Source organism: Gobius niger (genome assembly GCF_951799975.1).
Source record: "Gobius niger genome assembly, chromosome: 4".
NCBI lineage: Eukaryota > Metazoa > Chordata > Actinopteri > Gobiiformes > Gobiidae > Gobius > Gobius niger.
Genome location: NC_136855.1, coordinates 19,249,648 through 19,268,135, shown reverse-complemented (window position 1 = coordinate 19,268,135; position 18,488 = coordinate 19,249,648). Strand labels below are relative to the sequence as shown.

The following is an 18,488-nucleotide window of genomic DNA, read 5'->3' as shown; positions in this document are numbered from 1 at the left end:
GTGTAACCCTCTTTTAAAGCCCATTCAAATGCTGTGCCTTTGCTGTGTGAATAATCAATTTTCACAGGTTATTTTGAGACTGAGCAGTTCACCTAATTCTTCTCGTTTAAATGTTTTCGCATGGATGATATTTTTGCGTTAGAGAGAAAATACAAAGTAGAAACTGCCCTTCAAGTGGAACAGTAATATCCTCTGCGCTGGGCTGTTGTACCGTCCCCATCTTCAGAAGAAATGAAATAGAGCTAATCATTTGCTTTTCTCCTTTGAGCCTGAAGCTTTTTTTTTCCCAAGCGTGCATTTGTGTGCAGCAAAGATGTGAACATGCAAGCTTCTATTGTAGTGTATCAGATTATTTAACATAAGATCATAACATCTCCTCTGCATAGGCGCCGATGCCGTGGGTGCTGCGGGGCTCGAGCACCCACTCAAATCTTTGGGCACCCAGTCCTCATTACAAAATTATTCAATAGGATATAAACTGTAAATCATGAAGGCTTTTTCTTTCACTTCTCACATTCAAGCGCAGGTCAGTCCCTTCCACTAAATATGCGCAGACAAGCAGACACACTTAAGTACTTTAATAGTACTTTTATAGACTTGAAGGGACGTGAAGGGATTTCTACTTTTATAGAAATCCCTTCACATCGTGCATCTTAATAAAGAACCAACATCGAGAGCAGATCTTAAATGTTCTTGCTGGGATTGTAATGCTGACCACTCTGCTCCTACTAGTCCTGCAGTATAGTATTCAAATCATGTTTTTGTCAAATTCTATTACATATAAACTAATTGCAGTATGTAGAAAGTAATAGTATATCGATCTGTAATCTTGACCAACTGTAAGATGGTCAGATAAGCCATAAGAGATCAGACAAAAAAAATAAGGCACATTTCCAGCCAAGTAGACTTACTAAATCCTATTTGTCACTTGCTGCTCCAAGGTCACAAGTCATAAATTCTAGTCAGGAAGTCCGTTATGTGTCCCAAACTTAGCCGGTCCATCTGCTTCCCCCATTCCTCTGCCCTCTGTCCGCTCCTCTGCCTCTTTGTGGTTAATCTTATACAACCTGAATGCACTCACTGCCAAACACGAGCACAAACAGAGCCTAATTTAAAGCTTTATTTTACTGTAGCCAAAGTGTTTTGTGGCAGACATGAATAGGGCCGCCTTCACAAGTGCTCCCCAGCTGCTCTTCAATGCAGTCAATTGGGAGACTTTCGGGGTGGGCACTGTAGTAGTTCCTCTGGGTGCGTCGGTTTTATGCTGGTAAAAAGTAACCGCTTGAATCGCTGTCTGGACTCCAACTCATTTGAATAGCAGACAAACAATCTCTGTGCTGGGGTTGTGTTGAAGCAGGTGTATACAGGATGGTGTTCTGCTGTGGCCAGATTGCCTTTTTTAAACAAACCACTGAAATATTCACTTTTGCCTCTTGTTTTCTGGTTTGGTCTTTAGTGCCATGAACCTTTCAGGGACTAGAAGGAAACGCAGGACAGATTTAGTGAAATATTACATGTCGCTGCCATCTAAGAATATGAGCTTGGTAAAATGCTATAATACTGTGTGTGTTAGAAATGAGGGTCAGCAAAGAAACTAGACAGATAGTATTGTTGCATTGTCTTGATGGATGTGATAGCTATATTTTTTTTTCTAGATGTTCAGTGTAAATACGACAAATCCGATCCATTTCTTCATTTATTGTTTATGTTTAAAGTGTGCTCACGACGTTTGAGACTTTGCTCTTCTGCCAACTTCAAGTCAAGCATGCTAAACACTTCAAAGATCAAATGCCCTGAAAATCCTCTACATAGAAAATGTTACTATCTTAAATAAGGTCTCCGGACATAAATATTGATGTTCATTTTGCAAGTTAGGGATACTCGTTAGCTAGCCAACGAGTATGGGAAGTATGGGAATCCCTTCTTAATATTATTATAAAGTAGTACTAAGTAACTTGTTTACCATAATAAATCCTTTTCATAGTCCCTCTGGGGATAACACAAAAACCGTGCTTGCAACTTTCCCTGCTCCGATCCCGAGGCACAATAAACACTAATGGAATTACGAAGAAGAAGCAAACAGGCTAACGGGCAACGCTGACTATGGGCTAGCGCCACTTTAGCAGTATTTACAGCCAAGTTTGAGTGACAAAAAATAATTCCATTGTGTAACTGGGTTGTGGCACAATGTACAATATCCCTCTATCCCTTTGTCAACATGCAACGACACCTGCAGTGGCGCTTATGGCCTCTAGGGGCACGAGTTACTTAGTTCTGCTTTAAATGACACACTCTCCGGAACCATTTGCATTCTAGGATGATATCTACTTATTCTCTTTTGAGTTAAGCACAGAAGTTATAGCATAAAATACATTAAAAAGATACAAAACCCAATTCATCAAATTAGAATTTATGAATCATCTTTTTTTCTAAAGCTAGTTCCTGTCTTATAACAGTGGTATTATTCTTGTTCTTAACTAATTAATCATATCCAAAGAAACTACACCATAAAAGCAAAGAAAGCTACACTATAACATTGTAGTAGCATGTGTTTTACTATCAGGTGCCAATCTCTGGACTCCACAAAGGGGAGCTCGGAGCTCGGAGGTTGTATGAGTCCCACAGGGGATGCTGTTGCCCATAGTTACCAGTGTCTACCTCCATCTCAGGGGGATTGTTTCGAGGTGGGGCTGAGGCGCGCCTGGAGGATGCTTCGTGTAATGAATAGGTTGGGAGGGGCCTGCTTCGTAGTGGCAACCAGTTGGGGGGAAGGGAGGAGCAAGAGAGAGGGATGGAACAGGGATAGGCCCGTTGTTAGTGGAGATTTGAGGGCTATTGTACAAAACTGGGATCAGCTTCAGGTAAGTGAGGGCATATATACGTATACATACTGCATGTAGATTAACAAAGTGTTACCAAAGTAGATAGTGTTTGAGATTCTGACATTTTGTGTGTGTTGTAGTGTAAAAGTGTAGTGCATTTGACACACTCCATGTTTATTGGTGAGTCACCAACGGTGTGCATTGTATGAAACAGCAACAATGGCTTGCTAGCATCATGTTCTTTGCTTGTTTTGTGGCTGTATCATATTTTTTGCATGGTTTAAAGTAGTGTTGGTACAGTATATGTGCCAAGTTGTGAGTGCTAATTAATCTCTGCATTCGAGGGTGATGGAAAATGCTATAGTCACTGGGGAAAGGTCTTTAGGTTCCCCCAAGGAAAGGTGTTCATAGCAACAGCAAGCTATGAAAAAAAATGACAGGGTAGAAACAGGCATTAGCACAAATATATACATGTATTTACTAGTATTTATTATATACACCAAGATGACACTAGTGGCTATATCTTCTGTTGTCTTCTTTTGTTGTGCATATGCCATGTTACAGCACACATAGGTTTGGGATTGTGCTGTCAAACGTATTTTAGGAAAAGAGGTGCATTCCATAATTATACAATTACATTGTAAAACACTGGCATTTGGACAATACAGAGGATTAGATGAATTGTGTGTGTTTTTTTTACATTGTTTTTAGCAAGTGTCTATATGAGCAACGTTTCCTTTCCCTAAAATGATGTATATCTGTGACAATTTTCAATGTTTAAAATTCAAACTCTATGTAAATGTCAACTATGTATGTAATTTGATTTAAATGCATCCTGCAATTGTATCCATTGGCAAGACACCTCGCCCCTGTGTGTGATTGCTGTCAGGATAGCTGCATGTGCTCATTATGTAGACATTTTGCTGTATGCTTTTTCACCACACACACACACACACAAAAAATAGAAGAAAAACTAGCAAAGATAAATTCACAAGCTTAAATTTCTTGAACTCTGATAGCGGATAATAGAAATCTAAATGATTGCTTTTGTGACTCTTGTCTTTGTCAGGCATCTCGAATTCTGCCTTGCCCATGTTGACCACTCTCACAAGCTTACTGCAGGATCAATACAAGTCCTAAATAAATGATCACCCAAATAATAACCTCTGCTCTCGCTCTCCACTCCACTCACACTGTACTCTGAAAAGATGACCTTGCTGTAACTATTGATTCTCAGTTTGTCACTGCTCCCATTTATTTTGGGTGGGACACTTCAAGCGCTGCTCTTTCTTTTCAGTTCGGTGAAGGTGAGACTTCCAAAGTATTTTGTCAGACAAGTAAAGGGAGCGAACGGCAAATCTGTGTCTTGTCAAATGCAGCAGTTTTCACACTGGTAAAAAAGATTATGAGAGATAAATGAGTTGTCAATTACACACAATGCATTAATTGTGTCTGTAACAAAGCAGTTATTTCTACCTTTCAGTGGGTAGTGAGTAGAGTCCAATGCAAAAGTTTCAAATTCCACTGACGAAAGAATTTGTATTAGAACTAAAGACACGATAGTTAACTCATTACAGCGAGAACGTTCTGTTTCGCTGTGGAGTTTTAGCTCGAGATCTGGAGATGGGTCCCCTGGCACTGCGATCCTTCACTGCTCCTGACAGTTTGCTCCAGCCCCATTGAAGGGTCAGATGTATCTATGAGGAGGACAATAAAGTATTCCTTAATCTAGCATGTACCTCTGGTTGACATGGGTTAAAATCTAAATACATGCTAAACTAAAAAAAAAGGAAAAAAAAGTCTAAATTCTTGTTTTTCTTTTTCTCTTTTAGGCTCAATCCGTAAAAATGCATGGCCAGTAATAAAGCCCCAGTCATGGCTCACAGGAAGAGGCCCGGGTCCAGTGGGGGGACCAACATGGCTGCCCCTGCACCTGCTCCTGCACCTGTGTCCTGTCCTGACACTCATCCACCCGAGGCACTGGATCTGAGAGCACCTGCCCCACGACAACGCTCCGTCCGCTACCCCAAAGAGTCCCGCCACCACCAGCCACCGCACCCCCATGACCCTAAACCCCTCCCTCGCTCCTGTAAGGCACAATACACCCCTCCCAAGGCACAAGAAGTCATTAGGCCCCCTCCCTCTCCTCCTGAAGGGGAGAGAGAGCACAGTGTTGAGGAGAGTAAATACAGTAATCCAGTAGATACAGAGGTAGAGGACCAAAGATCGATCACTCCCCCCACACCAGAGCCTGAACCAGAGGAGCACCACGTGGACCACCACGTGGACCACCAAGTGGACCACCAAGTGGACCACCACGTGGACCACCACGTGAACCACCAAGTGGACCAGGCTGAGTACAACAACGGAGCGGACAGTTTGGACGACGACTCCAGCTCTGAGTACATGAACAACACCTCGGAAGACGAAGACTATGACGATGGTATGTGATATTTCAGTGTAACGTCAAGGACTGCTAAAGATACACACTACCGCTCAAAAGTTTGGGGTCACTTAAAAAGGCCTTATTTTTTTCAATGAGGATAACATTAAATTATTTATAAATACAGTCTGGACGTTGTTATGTGATGAATGCCTATTCTTGCTGGAAACGGGTGATTCTTAATGGAATACCTACATGCATGTACAGGGGCGCATTTCAGCAACCATGACTCCAGAGTTATAATGGTGCATTGAGCTAATGGTGTTGAGGGCTAATTTATGATCGGAAAACCCTCGTGCAATTATGCTAGCACATCTGAGAACTGCTGATTAGAGAAACTATAGAACTGGCCTGGGTGACCCCAAACTTTGGAACGGTGTAGTTTTATTATCAATTCACAGAGAAAGTGAAATTGTAGCACGATCAATAACTTATTGCGAATTTAATGAACCAAAGACATGGAAGATGGATTTTTATTTCCAAATAGATGAAACTACCAAAATATATATATGGAAGTATTAAGTAAATGCATTATGCATTTGAAAGAACAGCAATTGATAATATGTGATTAGTGGAGAATTTTAGATGAGCATCCATTGCATTTTGTATTAATGTACCAGTAATTATGCAGCGCTGTGGCTCAGTGGTTAGAATGCTCACCTTACAGCAGGATGGTCCCAGGTTTGATTTGTAGGTGTGCTTTTGCGTGCTCCGGTTTACCCTGTCAACCCAAAACATGCACAATAGGCTAGTCGTTAGTCTAACATTAGTCTATAGTGCTCAGTTAACACAGTAAAATAACAGAAGTTCACTCAGAGGACAATATGAGCACTTTGCTGAATTGAAATGTAATGTGACCTTGACAAAGACACTTTGCTATGTGTCATTGAGAGGCAAAACAAAAACAAGGAGTGGTTCGATATTAATGAAATATATATGTATTTTTTTGTATTGTCACGAAGGTCACTAAGGAGTGAGAGCCAAGACATTTTATGTTGTACTGAGGAGAATTTATAACATCCTTTGACTGTAACAGTTCTACATTTTGAGGTCATCTATGCTTTTGCAGCTCTTATGAACAAGGTCAGGTCAGGACTGAATTTGCTTTGTGTGTGTGTTATTTTCCCCCACACAGCTGGGAGAGGGATAAAACAACGGGGGGAAACAGAATAGTACAATTAATGTAATAGTAATAATGGTGATAATAAAAAAAACTAAAAATAATGATAATGACAAATTATGTACTGTTAAGGTTTACTTTTAACAAACTATACAACCTTATCCTTGTTATATTATAGTACTGAATGAGGGAAGTTTACAATCAAAACAGAGCACCACCATAAAGCTTGAGGTGCATAACGCCCCCTGTCTTTAGACCCTCACCTCGTCCACTGAGTACTTCATTGTATGGTTCTCTTGCCAGGCCTTGCTGAGGAGGACGAGGGCGTGACCTACTACATCCGCTACTGCCCCGAAGATGACAGCTACCTGGAGGGAATGGACTGCAGCGGCCGTGGAGAGTGCAACCATTCGCAGTCACACAGTCACAACCACAACGACCACCACAGTGAACCGGTGGACTACAGCTCTGATATCCAGCAACCCCACACCGACGAATGCCAGGAGGCCGTGGAGGGCTGGGCGGAGGAGGGGGAAAATGGCCAGGGGGGCGAGGTGCGAGAGGAGGAGTGGGTGGAGGAGGATGATGGAGAAGCTCGGGAGGAGTGGAGGGAGGAAGAGGAGGAGGAGGCAGAGTCACATGGGGAGTGGCAAGAGGGCGACCCGGAGCACGACCAGTGGGAGCAGGGTGACGTGGAGGTCCAGGAGGAGTGGAGAGAGGGCGGGCAGGTCAGGCAAGAGCACTGGGAGAGGCACAGAGTACAGGAGGACTGGGGGGACGGGGATGGAGAAGTCCGCTGTGAGGTTGTGGAGCAAGATCCAGATGAACAGATTTATAACGGACGTCCTGAGCCCATTTTGGACCACCACACTCACCATCACCACATGCACCATCACAAGGAGAATCTCCATACGGGACGGCAGGCGGATGGGGCAGAAGAGGACGAGCCGGAGAGCGAGGAGTATTGTCCCAATGAGGAAGAAGAGGACGATGAGGAAGAAGGGCACAGGAGGTCCTACACCGGAGACTACTATGCCCCTGAGGACAATGGGAACTCAGTGCGGGGGTCTCCGTACCGTGGGCGAAAAGTGATGGTGGTAGAAGGGGAGACGGGCGAGGAGGCGGAGGAGGACATTGACCAAATAGTGGCCGAGATTAAAATGAGCATGAGTATGGGTAGTCTGAGCAGCAGTACTGACCAAAGCCCTGAGGAACTGACCCAGGACCCTCCACCAGGCAGCTACGCTCACACCAAACCAGAGACTGCTCCTTACCCCCCGCCCCACCACAGGCACGACAGCCGGCCCAAGTCCCTAAACCTGCCCTCCATACACCACAACACACCGGACCTGCAGAGGGGAGTCAAGGCACACCCGCGCTCACCTGAGGACCGGCAGAGGTGGGCTCAAGAACAGGTGAGATGGCTACTTAAAATGAATACGCTACCTCTGTCGCAGAATATAATGCAGCTTTTTACTCTGGGACATGCTGTGCAAATTCTATTCTTTTTTATGGGGACTGCTTACATGGAGTCAGGCCTTTTTCCCCTTTTCAGCTTTTCTCAAAATGTGTGGTTGTCACAATGAGCTACTACACACTTTTCTTCTTACTTGTGCACTAAGCAGGAAAAAAGTCTGCATGTTAGAAAATATGGGTCACCGTCATGAAAAATATAGATAAATATATGATATAATCTGTGTTGCATTGTTAGGCCATGTTTTCCCAATTCTCAATGCGGTAGTCTATCATTAATTGCAGTGAAACATATTCAGCATATTCTAATTTATTCATGGAGATCTACATATTGCAACGTACTGCAGTGACCTTTCACACTGAATTTGATTTAAAAGACATTTGTGGTGAGTTGGCATATTACTCAGTACCACACAGACAAAACCCTTGCACATTCCCTCCCTCTTGTTAGCTTCTCTTCCTTCTATCTAACAAGGGGGAGATAGACCACAGAACCTCTCTTATTGTGCGTCTCCCGTGGACTGTCCACAGAAAAACACCTGCCCCAGTCTGTGCTCAGATTTGCTCTGTGTTGTTGCTTCTGTGTGGCAGAAAAGCAGGTCAGATACAGTACAGTCACATTTCAGCATCTCATGAAGCCCAGAAGACTAGTGATCATTTTGTCCTCCTTTTGAACTGCAAAGTGATGGACCACTTTGCCATGACCCCTGGACAATAAGTATGAACAGCAAGCAACACAATGTACTGTATGTAGGTACAAAATGCACACATAAAAGAGCAGAGGTGAAAGGATTCAGAGTAAATACTACACTGACAGAAAAGACAATGGGAGAGAGGGATATTGTACATCCAATTACACAGTGAAGATAATTTTTCACTCAAACGGGCTTTGCCCTGTTAGCTTCTTCTTCGTGATTCCATTAGTGTGTATTGCGCCTCTGACCAGGTGGAAGGGAAAGTTGCAATTGTGGTTTTGTCACCAGAGACACCAGGGGGAAATGACCCCCATCATCCCTCAACTTCTTCAACACAGAAACAGAAAAAAAACAGAACCCCCCCTTAAAAAAACACCTTTATACTGACTTGATTAAGGAAATTCTGACTGTAGGTCCCTCCTGGGGACAAAATGTTGCTGTCTCTTTTTAAGTCCTCTCATTTTTAACTGCCTGGATGAGAGTCATGTGAAAGCCTCTCATTAGAGACATTCTTTGTATACAGTTTCAGTATCACTAATCATAATTAGGAAAATGTCCTTTTCTTTATTAAACTGAACTTCATTGTGGAATTATTGAGAGCAGAGTTAGTGCTAACTTCCCTGGATGCTGTATTATTCATTTTAATGCTTATCATCACAGCCTCGTCTCTTTCAACATAATGGGAAAGTTCAAATGGCCATAGATGAATGGTGAGGTGTTTTTGCATGTACACATTTAGTCAACAAGAATCTGTTGATTTTCCCACAAACAGATGAGTCATTGGAGACAAATAGATGGATCTAAATATAATAGACTTTGCACAACATACATGAGAGCAAGTCATGCTAACTCTTTGGTGGTTTTGATTTTGAAAAGACGTCAGGTTGTAAACAAGACGTTTTATAATGTAGTGTAATTCATTTTTGTTCTTTTGCTTTGTTTATTTGGTCAGAACTGTGAACCCATGTGAGGTTCATTCATGTAGCTGTTATATCGCTCACACTCACACACACTGCCTTGCCCATAGACACAACGACGGTATGTACCACCAACCTTTCGATTGGTGTGCGAACACTCAGCCAATGAACCACTGCTGTACTCATGACAGGACATTAGTGGCAGAGAAGAAGACAGCACAGATAATGCATTGCGGCTGATGATTTGGATAAGAATTATAGACTGAGATTACGTAAATGGATTTTGAGACTGGGCACACTCAATGAAGTGTATTTTAATATTCAATCCAAGCATCATGAAACTCAATAATCTTGTTTGTGCTGCTGAATATTGATCACATCTTTATGTTTCACTCGTACGTCGTAAAGAAGACTAATGTCACATTTCTGGTAACAAAATCCTTTCCCTCATGTGTAACAGCAAGGCATCTTCGAATTATTGCCTTGCCCCCAATTTCATTACAGCAACCAGGAGAGACATACTGCGAGGAAGACATAATTTCATCTAGTTATGAAATCGATCATGCAGTCAGTGAGTGGGAAGCAATAGGGCACCCTCCCATTGGTGCCATCACACCAGCGGCTGTGATATATGTTCATGTGCAGGATGTGGTGACAGTGATAAGCATGTGCCAGATGGCTGTCCTTCATGTGCATTAAACTGAATTATATGGCACACCATGACATCTGGACATTAATACTTAGATGTTCATCACTGTCTATCTTATTTTTTTTATTATCAAAAGTACTGGTTTGTCAGATTCATACTGTAAATTGTTGTGGTCCTCATTCCTAAGTTTTCTAATTCATTTCCAACACCACAATTCTTTACAGGAATGACTTTATAAGCACATTGCACAGGTTTCAGGGAGCAAAATTGCCACCGTAATGTAAACAAACACAACTCCTGCTAGTTCACACACACTGAAATACAAAACAACATTTATTGCACTACAAGACAAAATATGTTTTAACGCATCATGTATTTTGTTTAATAGTCAGTGTAAGTGTAGACTCGTCATCAGCGGGTTGTTGCTTTGATCTCTGCTCATGCCTTGATCTCTGCTTGGGCGACATGGTGGCGCAGTGGTTAGTGCTCGTGCTTCACAGCTCGAAGGTCCCAAGTTCTTGCATGTGTTCCCTGTGTCCGCGTAGGTTTCCTCTGTGTACTCCAGTTTCTCCTACCACTGGAAACATGTACAAAAGACCCGGATGAATGAGTGTGTTTGAGAGTGCGGCTGGGGGGGCAACGGATGCAAGTTAGCCCATGGCTACAATCCGGTGTGGCATGTTTACTGTACATGCATGTGTAATTCAGTTTATTGTGTCTAAAGAGAAGTCATCTTTCCTTCTTTAGTGTGTGTCTGTGTAAGTGAACAGGTGAGTGGTTGCTTGATGTATCAAAAGCACAGTAAAGACAAAAACAATGTACTATTGGTTCAATAGATTTGTAATTTGAAGCATTCTGTCTGGTTTGTAAAATTCAAATGCAATTTCTCTTAGATCCATTTATACAGTGGGACACTCAATATGACATTTTTATATTTTTTATTTTGGTAATGATAATATTGCAATATTTTACTAGTAAACCAACATTGCAGTTGCATTCCAGTTTGTGACCCCATGGCTGTGTGGGTGGTTATGGTGCGTTCCAGGCAACTTGTAACTGGTGTCTTTCCCACTTGAAAATGTCGACTTACGACCTCAGAGCGTTCCAGCTGAATAAACTCTTATGTTACAAAACGTCTAATGGTACAACTGTTGGCTCGTTATATGAACGTTACAAGTTACAAAGTACGTTTAAGTTGTAATTACCACTTCGAGCACCGTTCCAAGGCATTTTTCCAAGTGGGAGGCGGGAAATTGACCAGATACCAGTTGCCTGGAACGCATCATTAGCATGGCACCTTTACTTTCGATCACAGTGGCCTCTACAACGCTCAGTGCTCCAGGATCGAGAACAGAGAATAGAATAGAATGTCTGCCTAACCATGGAGAAGGTCAGTCAGCAGCGAAAAAACATGCCAGAAAACATAGAAATAATTTTTATTGCTATGCTAGAAACTCTAAAAACGATAGATCCTGGAGCAACATAGAGGCCACTGTGATGGAAAGTAAAAGCGCCGTGCTAACCACCGTTACAGCTGCTGAGTCACTGAAAGGTCAATAAGTAGTTGTTGTTTTTTTTACATTAAAGGAATAGGCCACAGTTTTTCCATACTGAGATATGTTCTTACCTGAGTTTAGACGAGTTGATGCGTACCTGTCTGGTCTGATGAAGATGTTGTTAGCATTTAGTCTCTCCTCCTCTCCTCTATGGGGCCAAACGAAGGTGAAGTTAGTTAGCTCTTCCACGTTTTCCCTATTTAAATATGGTTACGTGAGTAGTTACACAATCCAATTGTACTTACACAAAATTAAACATATCGATTTTCTAAGCGAATAAAAGGGGTACTATATTGTAAGGCATAATAACACCTTAGGAGCACTTCGACGTCTGCGCAGAGAATTCTTTAGGAGTGAAGATATTACTGCGCGAGAGGCTAAATGCTAGGACAGGTACGCATCAACTCGTCTAAGCTCAGGTAAGAACATATCTCAGTATGGAAAAATGGTGGCCTATTCCTTTAAAAGTTCCATAATGCACCTTTAAAATTTTCATATAATTTTATTGCTTAATTTCTTGTCGTTGATTGTCCAGGTGAGCAATGGAGCCGAGCCCCGAAAGCAGCAGCGTTCCGACCTCAACGTTCCCCTGGAGAACAACAACGTGCCGGAGGTGGGCCTGTGGCATTTGTATCTCCCACTCTCCCAATAATTTACATTTATACATGGGTCATACACGCTTGTTTATGAGTCTGCCTCAGCCCCTCTCTGCGTTCCTCTGTCTGTGTACATGAGTAATTGTGTAATTACCATCTCGCCTCATGTCCTCTGCTCACGGCGCGAAAGCATGGCAGTAATTGATCCGCCCTGTTTTACGAGGGGCATTTTTCAGCAACATTCTGCGCTTCAGATGTTTCCTCTCCCAGCTCCCATCTCGCTTTTTCAATCTTGAATCCTTTGAGGTTCAGTTTGAAAATTAGATAAAAGTTGTAATGAAAGAACTTGGGTGTCTTTGTATTTTCCTTATATATAATGTGACTGAGAATATTTTAATATGGATGAGTAGCGCTCTGAAATAAGGTGCTTTGTAAATCCAAAATCGTTATCTGCCAGCTGTTTGACTGCTCTCAGGCTCCTACGTGACTCTTTAAATGTCAAAGTCATTATGGATGAATCATATTTCTTGCCGGATTATGGTATTTATTCTGCACTCTCAGTCAAGAAGAGCCCCCTGGAGAAATTCCCCTAGACAAGTCTGAAAAACGTGGAAATAGAATTTGAGCACAAGCGCATGATTGTTTCCATTTGGATGTGCTTAATGTACTATTCTCAAAACGTTGAAATGTTGAAGGCAGAAGAGCTTAGGATGACGAATAGTAACAATGGAATTAGCTTTAGTTTTATTAGTTTGTTTGGTTTTGAGCCAGCTAATGTTAGATAGTTATTTTGGAAGGAATGTCTGTGGCTCTCGATACTAATGGAAACTTCGGATTAGTTGACTAGTGGCTTTATGATGGCCCCTCCCTATCCAACTAACTTGCAAACCAGGCCTAAGATGCTAGTCTATTTCCAATTGTCTGCGAGACTTTATTCCCGGGAGGAAGTTAAAGCAGTACTAAGAAGCTTGTTTACCTTTTTAAATCCTTTCCGTAGTCCCTCTGGGGGTAATATAAGTGTTAATGGGATGAATGGGGGATCTTTCATCTCCCCCTGGGGTCTCTGGCCAGAAAACCACAATTGCAACTTTGCTGCCTACCGGTCAGAGGCCCCAATACACACTAATGGAATCATGAAGAAGAAGCTAACAAGCTAACGGGCAAAGCTAACTGCAGGCTAGCTCCACTTAAACAGTATTTACAGCCAGTTTGAGTGAAAAAAAATATCTCCATTGTGTAATTGGATATACAATATCTCTCTCTCCCTTTGTCTTTTCTATCAGTGTAGTATTTACTCTCACGGACAATTAATGAGCTAAAAAATGCAACATGCTACGACACCTGCAGTGGCGCTTAAGGCCTCTAGGGGCATGAGTTACTTAGTACTGCTTTAAAATATTAGTTTTCATTCTTTAACATTGTCAAATCTCAGAGCATTCGCAATTGCTAGAGTGCGAATGGGGGTTTGTGCTTTCTAAATCTGTGGACTAATTATTTCATTTAGTGCATTTTTGCAATTCACTTTGTCTGTTTGCCTATGCTTGTCCATTGCGTCTTCCCCCTCATTCTCATTTGCATTTCTCTAATATGATAAAGATGCATTTGTCGTGCTTCCAAGTGCATATGCAAACATTTATCATTAACATCTTCTCTCGTTCCTATTTTCCAGCCAACCAAGAAAGTCGCCTCGTTCCCCAGCTTTGTCGATGGTAAGTCAATCTCCCTCCCTCGCACACAAAATCAAAACATTTTAATTACATGGACCACTTCCAAGAAACCCGTGCTTATTCCCCCCATTTGCATCGAGAGATAACTGTTGCCCAGGCCGTGTGTGCTGCTGCTCGGGCAGATGCAGTGTAATATAGCGTGAGGATTTAGCTGCCTGTCAGCCTCCTCAGATCACGGCAGCCTGTTGTGTCCCTTGGAGGGTGTCGGGGAGTGCACATCTCCATATCACACGCTCAGATTAATCTCAGGCCTGTCCCACCAGTCCTGCACCTCCATTAGCCCCAAGCCCCACAGTCCCACCCAGTGCCTTATCACTACTCCACTATCTGCACTGTTTGGCTCAGTTTCTCTGCACTGCCCCAGTCTATAGTGATTACAAGAACCTCTCCACCACAGTAACCTCGCTCACCAACCTCGGGAGCTGATTGATGGCATGTCCTCCCCGTGTGACTGTGAACACTTGCTGGTTCCCATCACCTCCATAGACAAGCATGTGTTTGGTGATTTTGAGTCTCTGTGTCACAGTGAATGAATGTTAGAATGCATTTTGTATGTCTGTGTCATTGATTAGGACCGGGGTCTCTAATCTTGTTATTCTCTTGAGGTAAATTTATGAAATAAAAACTACAGACTTATGCTTTGCTTCGAATACATGAGTAGCTATGGGACTTAGAGGGATATTTCACTTTTTGATGTAGGGCCTCATTTCCTAGTTTTCCAGAGTGTTGTTGATTTCTGAAGATTTTTTATTTTTTAATTCATGCAGTCCTTATATTTGAAGAGGTTAGTGGTGCTAGGCTAGTGCTAGGCCGGTGCATGTCTATGGTAACTAGTAGCTTGCATTGAAAACCTCTTCAAAATCATCGGGTAGTCCTCCAAACGTTGCCATATCTGATTTGTAAAAAGCTCCTTTGTGGATTCCACGTGTAGAAATGCCGGCCGCAGGTAAACAAACTACTGTAGATCCGGTAACCGAGCAGATCACTCCACCGCTGTGTAGCTTACAACCAGGAAGCTGATGCTGCTCAAATATGAGTTATGTTAAATGCAAAATGGTGGACATTTAATGGACATTTAAATCGGTAGTCTGGTGTAATAAGTGATTTGCCTCAGGTGCATTGTGCTTGGGTCAGACTGATTTTAATGCAGGTACTTACCATACCATGTAGTTACCATAGACATGCGCGAGCCTAGCACTAGCCTAGCACCTCTAAACTTTTCAAATATAAGGACTGCATTAATATATATATATATATATATATATATATATATATATATATATATATATATATATATATATCCAGAAATCAACAACACTCTAAATAACTAGGCCCTATCTCAAAGATCCTGAAATATCCCTTTAAGCAAATTACACTATACAGTTTGTGGCTAATATTTAATACCTCCCTTTTTATCAAAATGTTTACAGATTGTGTTTAGCTTGTTCATAAGTCAATCATTTGGTGTGCGGAGAGAATAAGCACTAACACAAACAAATCAAATTTATCTCATAGCGCTTATGGAAAATGCAGAACGCCTTTGGGGAATTGCTTGGAAAGGGGAGATCTACTGGTAGCCCTAAGCTACAGGTTGGAGACACTTGATCTAGGATCTAGTCGCTCACAACATCAAATGCTAATGCGTAAATTAATGAGTTATCCCAGTACTTCACTTGTCATTATTGTATGTGCGACTAACATTATAGAAGCATCAATCTTTACATTCAATTTGGAAAAAATATGAAACTATGAAGTAATGCTTTATCCTTTTGTTCTTTCCTGGCCAAGTGAGCAATGAAGCAGAGCGCTCCAGCTCGATATCACTACCCCATATCTTCAGTGCTCACTTCTTCTGACTATAGCAGATCTTCCCCATGTTTCCTCTGTTAATGGCCTCCCCTCTGTGTCTTTCTAGCTTTAGTCCCAAGACCGCGTGAGCCAGAAGACCTGATTCATGGCATTATCTTTGCTACTAAATACAATGGTTAGTCTATTTGAGAATGTGCTGGTGGTCTGCACTCAAGATCTTGAGCACTTACAAACACGATTTTGTATAATTTGTTCATAATTTGATAAACAATATTTTTTAGAAGAGGTGAAATAAGAAAAATAACATTGTTAATATTGTATGTTTTGTTACTGCAATTCACCATTTGACTTAATTATAAATGACTGTTTGCTGATTTTAGTTTTGCCGTCCTTGTGAGATCTGGAACGGTCCGACACACCAGTTTTCCATTCATTAAACATGTTGCATTTGATAACAGTCATTTGCTGCTACCACTTGTTTTTGTTGCAATGCAGCAAAGCTTGTTATCGCTACACCACAATCAGTATTTGGCTCCCTTTTCTCTGGACAGACTATATTGATTACAAGACCCTCTCCACCACAGCGGCCTCACGCTAACCCCTACTCCGTGTCTTCTCTGTTAATGGCCTCCCCTCTGTGTGTCTCTCTGGCTTTAGTCCCGGGACCGTGTGAGCCAGAAGACCTGATTGATGGCATTATCTTTGCTGCTAACTACCTTGGCTCCACTCAGCTGCTGTCCGAGAGAAACCCCTCCAAGAACATCCGGATGATGCAGGCCCAGGAGGCCGTCAGCCGGGTCAAGGTATGTCCAGAGAATAAAATAAAAACGCATCAAACTCAACTTAGACGCTGGCTGTATCTGTTCTGCCCTTAAAATAGATTTGAAGGAGGTACATTTGAGCCTTGAGTGATTCTGTGATGCTTAGGTTCTAAGATTGTGAGAGTTTTTCTCTCTCTCTGATCTGCGACTTTCATGCCATTGTGTGTCCATAATTGGAGTGCACTGCTTACATAAAGACGCTATGTTGTAGTTTGACACAGGCTCATATACCACTACTTGTTTGTCACATAGGAAATCAAAATCCACTTATGAATTAATGTGTTCTCAAGAGAAGGCAATGAGCAATGGTTTTCATTTGTTTGCAGCCATTTGTAGTTGTAGGCTATCAAGTGGACTACATTTTGTTTTCCTTTTTCCATAGTGTTTTCATGTCTGTGTTGCATTTACATGTCTCACTATTGTATTTAGCCTTTAGCAGTGCTGCTCAAACTGTGACGCCCCTGGATCTTTTGCCCTGAAGTTGGGCTCACGACTATGGAATGGAATGGAAGCTTATTTGTATAGCGCAAAATGGATTTTGATTTCCATATAAAATTAGAAACCATTTTGTGTTTGTATTAAGCATAGGATTTTAGTTCAAAACATCGTATACTAGTGAATTGGAGTCAAATAACTACCAGTAAAGAAACAGTTAAAAGTGCATATGACAGGTTTTAATGCTTTTGAAAATGAGACTTATTTCGAAGAAGTTCATCAGTTGCATAATTATCAGAAAAGTTATTTTTATTTAAATTTTTAAGCTGTTGACAGGAAGTAAAGGTAAAGATTCAAAGCAGTTTGACTCATGTCCCATACGTTTGTTAAGTGGTGACGTCACAGCTCTACTTCCCGGGTCGTAGATGTGTGAGAAACTCTTTAATAGCAGTTTCTGGTTGTTTGCATAGTTATTTTGTGAGTCACAATCTGAGCAGTTTAGGAACCCCTTAACATTCAGTCATAAAACCTGATGCTATTCACAAAACATGATTTCAATCTTGTCTCCTTATGGTAGTTCTATAGCTGAGAAAAGGATGTGACCATGAATTGGATTTGTAAAGCTTAATGCTCGTGCGACAGCATGAGTCACCGCTCGACTTGCACAAAAACATCAAGCAGTCAAGTTCACTTAACACAATGCATTATTCACATCTTCTGGGTGGCACTCTAGCATTGCTGAAACCTACACATGCATTTTTCATCTCATTTTGTGGTAGTAGTTGCCCCACTTTTTCTATTCTCCAAATTCAGTTTTCTTCTGGAATCATGTGCTTTTAAAAGCAATTATGCAGGAACCAAGATTGTATTGTGTATCACAGAGGCAGAACTATTCATGTTTCAAAGGCCCAATTTGCTTCTGGTGTAAAGGCTACAAGATGGAGATCCTTCATTTGCGTTCTACTGCTTGCGATATATATATTTATATGAGATGATGAAAGATGAGTACTGAGCATATGCCAGATGGTACTTCTTTATAGCTAGAATAAATTAAACGTTGCAAGTTGCATTTGGATTTCTCGACAAGTTGTTTCATCCAAATCTAAGGTATATAAAAGTTTACTTCAGTGTATGTACCTGAGTATGTCACAGAGTTACACATGCTCTGTCCCTCATCAAAACTGAAATATTTACTGTAAACTATATTACCATTGTAAATTTAATTAAAGTGAGGGATTCCTGCATTTCTATTTTTACTTCTGTTGTTCAACTTAAACTGTGAAACTATTATATGATAGACTCATTACATGCAAAGCGAGATGTGTATAGCCTTCATTTGTTATCATTTTTATTATTATGGCTCAGCTTGTAAAAATCCCAAATTAGAAATCTCAGAAAATTCGAATATTTTGAAAATGGACTGTA

The 18,488-nt window shown here is 41.5% G+C and overlaps 1 protein-coding gene across 4 annotated transcripts in view; it reads left to right on the top strand.

The window, feature by feature from the left end:
• Positions 1-18,488, top strand: part of apba2b (amyloid beta (A4) precursor protein-binding, family A, member 2b) — a 60,585-nt gene that overhangs the window by 28,201 nt on the left and 13,896 nt on the right. For 2 of the 4 annotated variants that reach the window (XM_079555671.1, XM_079555672.1), the window contains exons 3-8: positions 4,655-5,265; positions 6,689-7,800; positions 12,211-12,288; positions 13,941-13,980; positions 15,914-15,982; positions 16,465-16,610. In XM_079555671.1, the coding sequence (XP_079411797.1) occupies positions 4,674-5,265; positions 6,689-7,800; positions 12,211-12,288; positions 13,941-13,980; positions 15,914-15,982; positions 16,465-16,610 (2,037 nt within the window). In that variant the 5' untranslated portion in view covers positions 4,655-4,673. The remainder of the gene's footprint in view (positions 1-4,654; positions 5,266-6,688; positions 7,801-12,210; positions 12,289-13,940; positions 13,981-15,913; positions 15,983-16,464; positions 16,611-18,488) is intronic. The other 2 variants (XM_079555673.1, XM_079555674.1) reach the window with 1 other exon arrangement.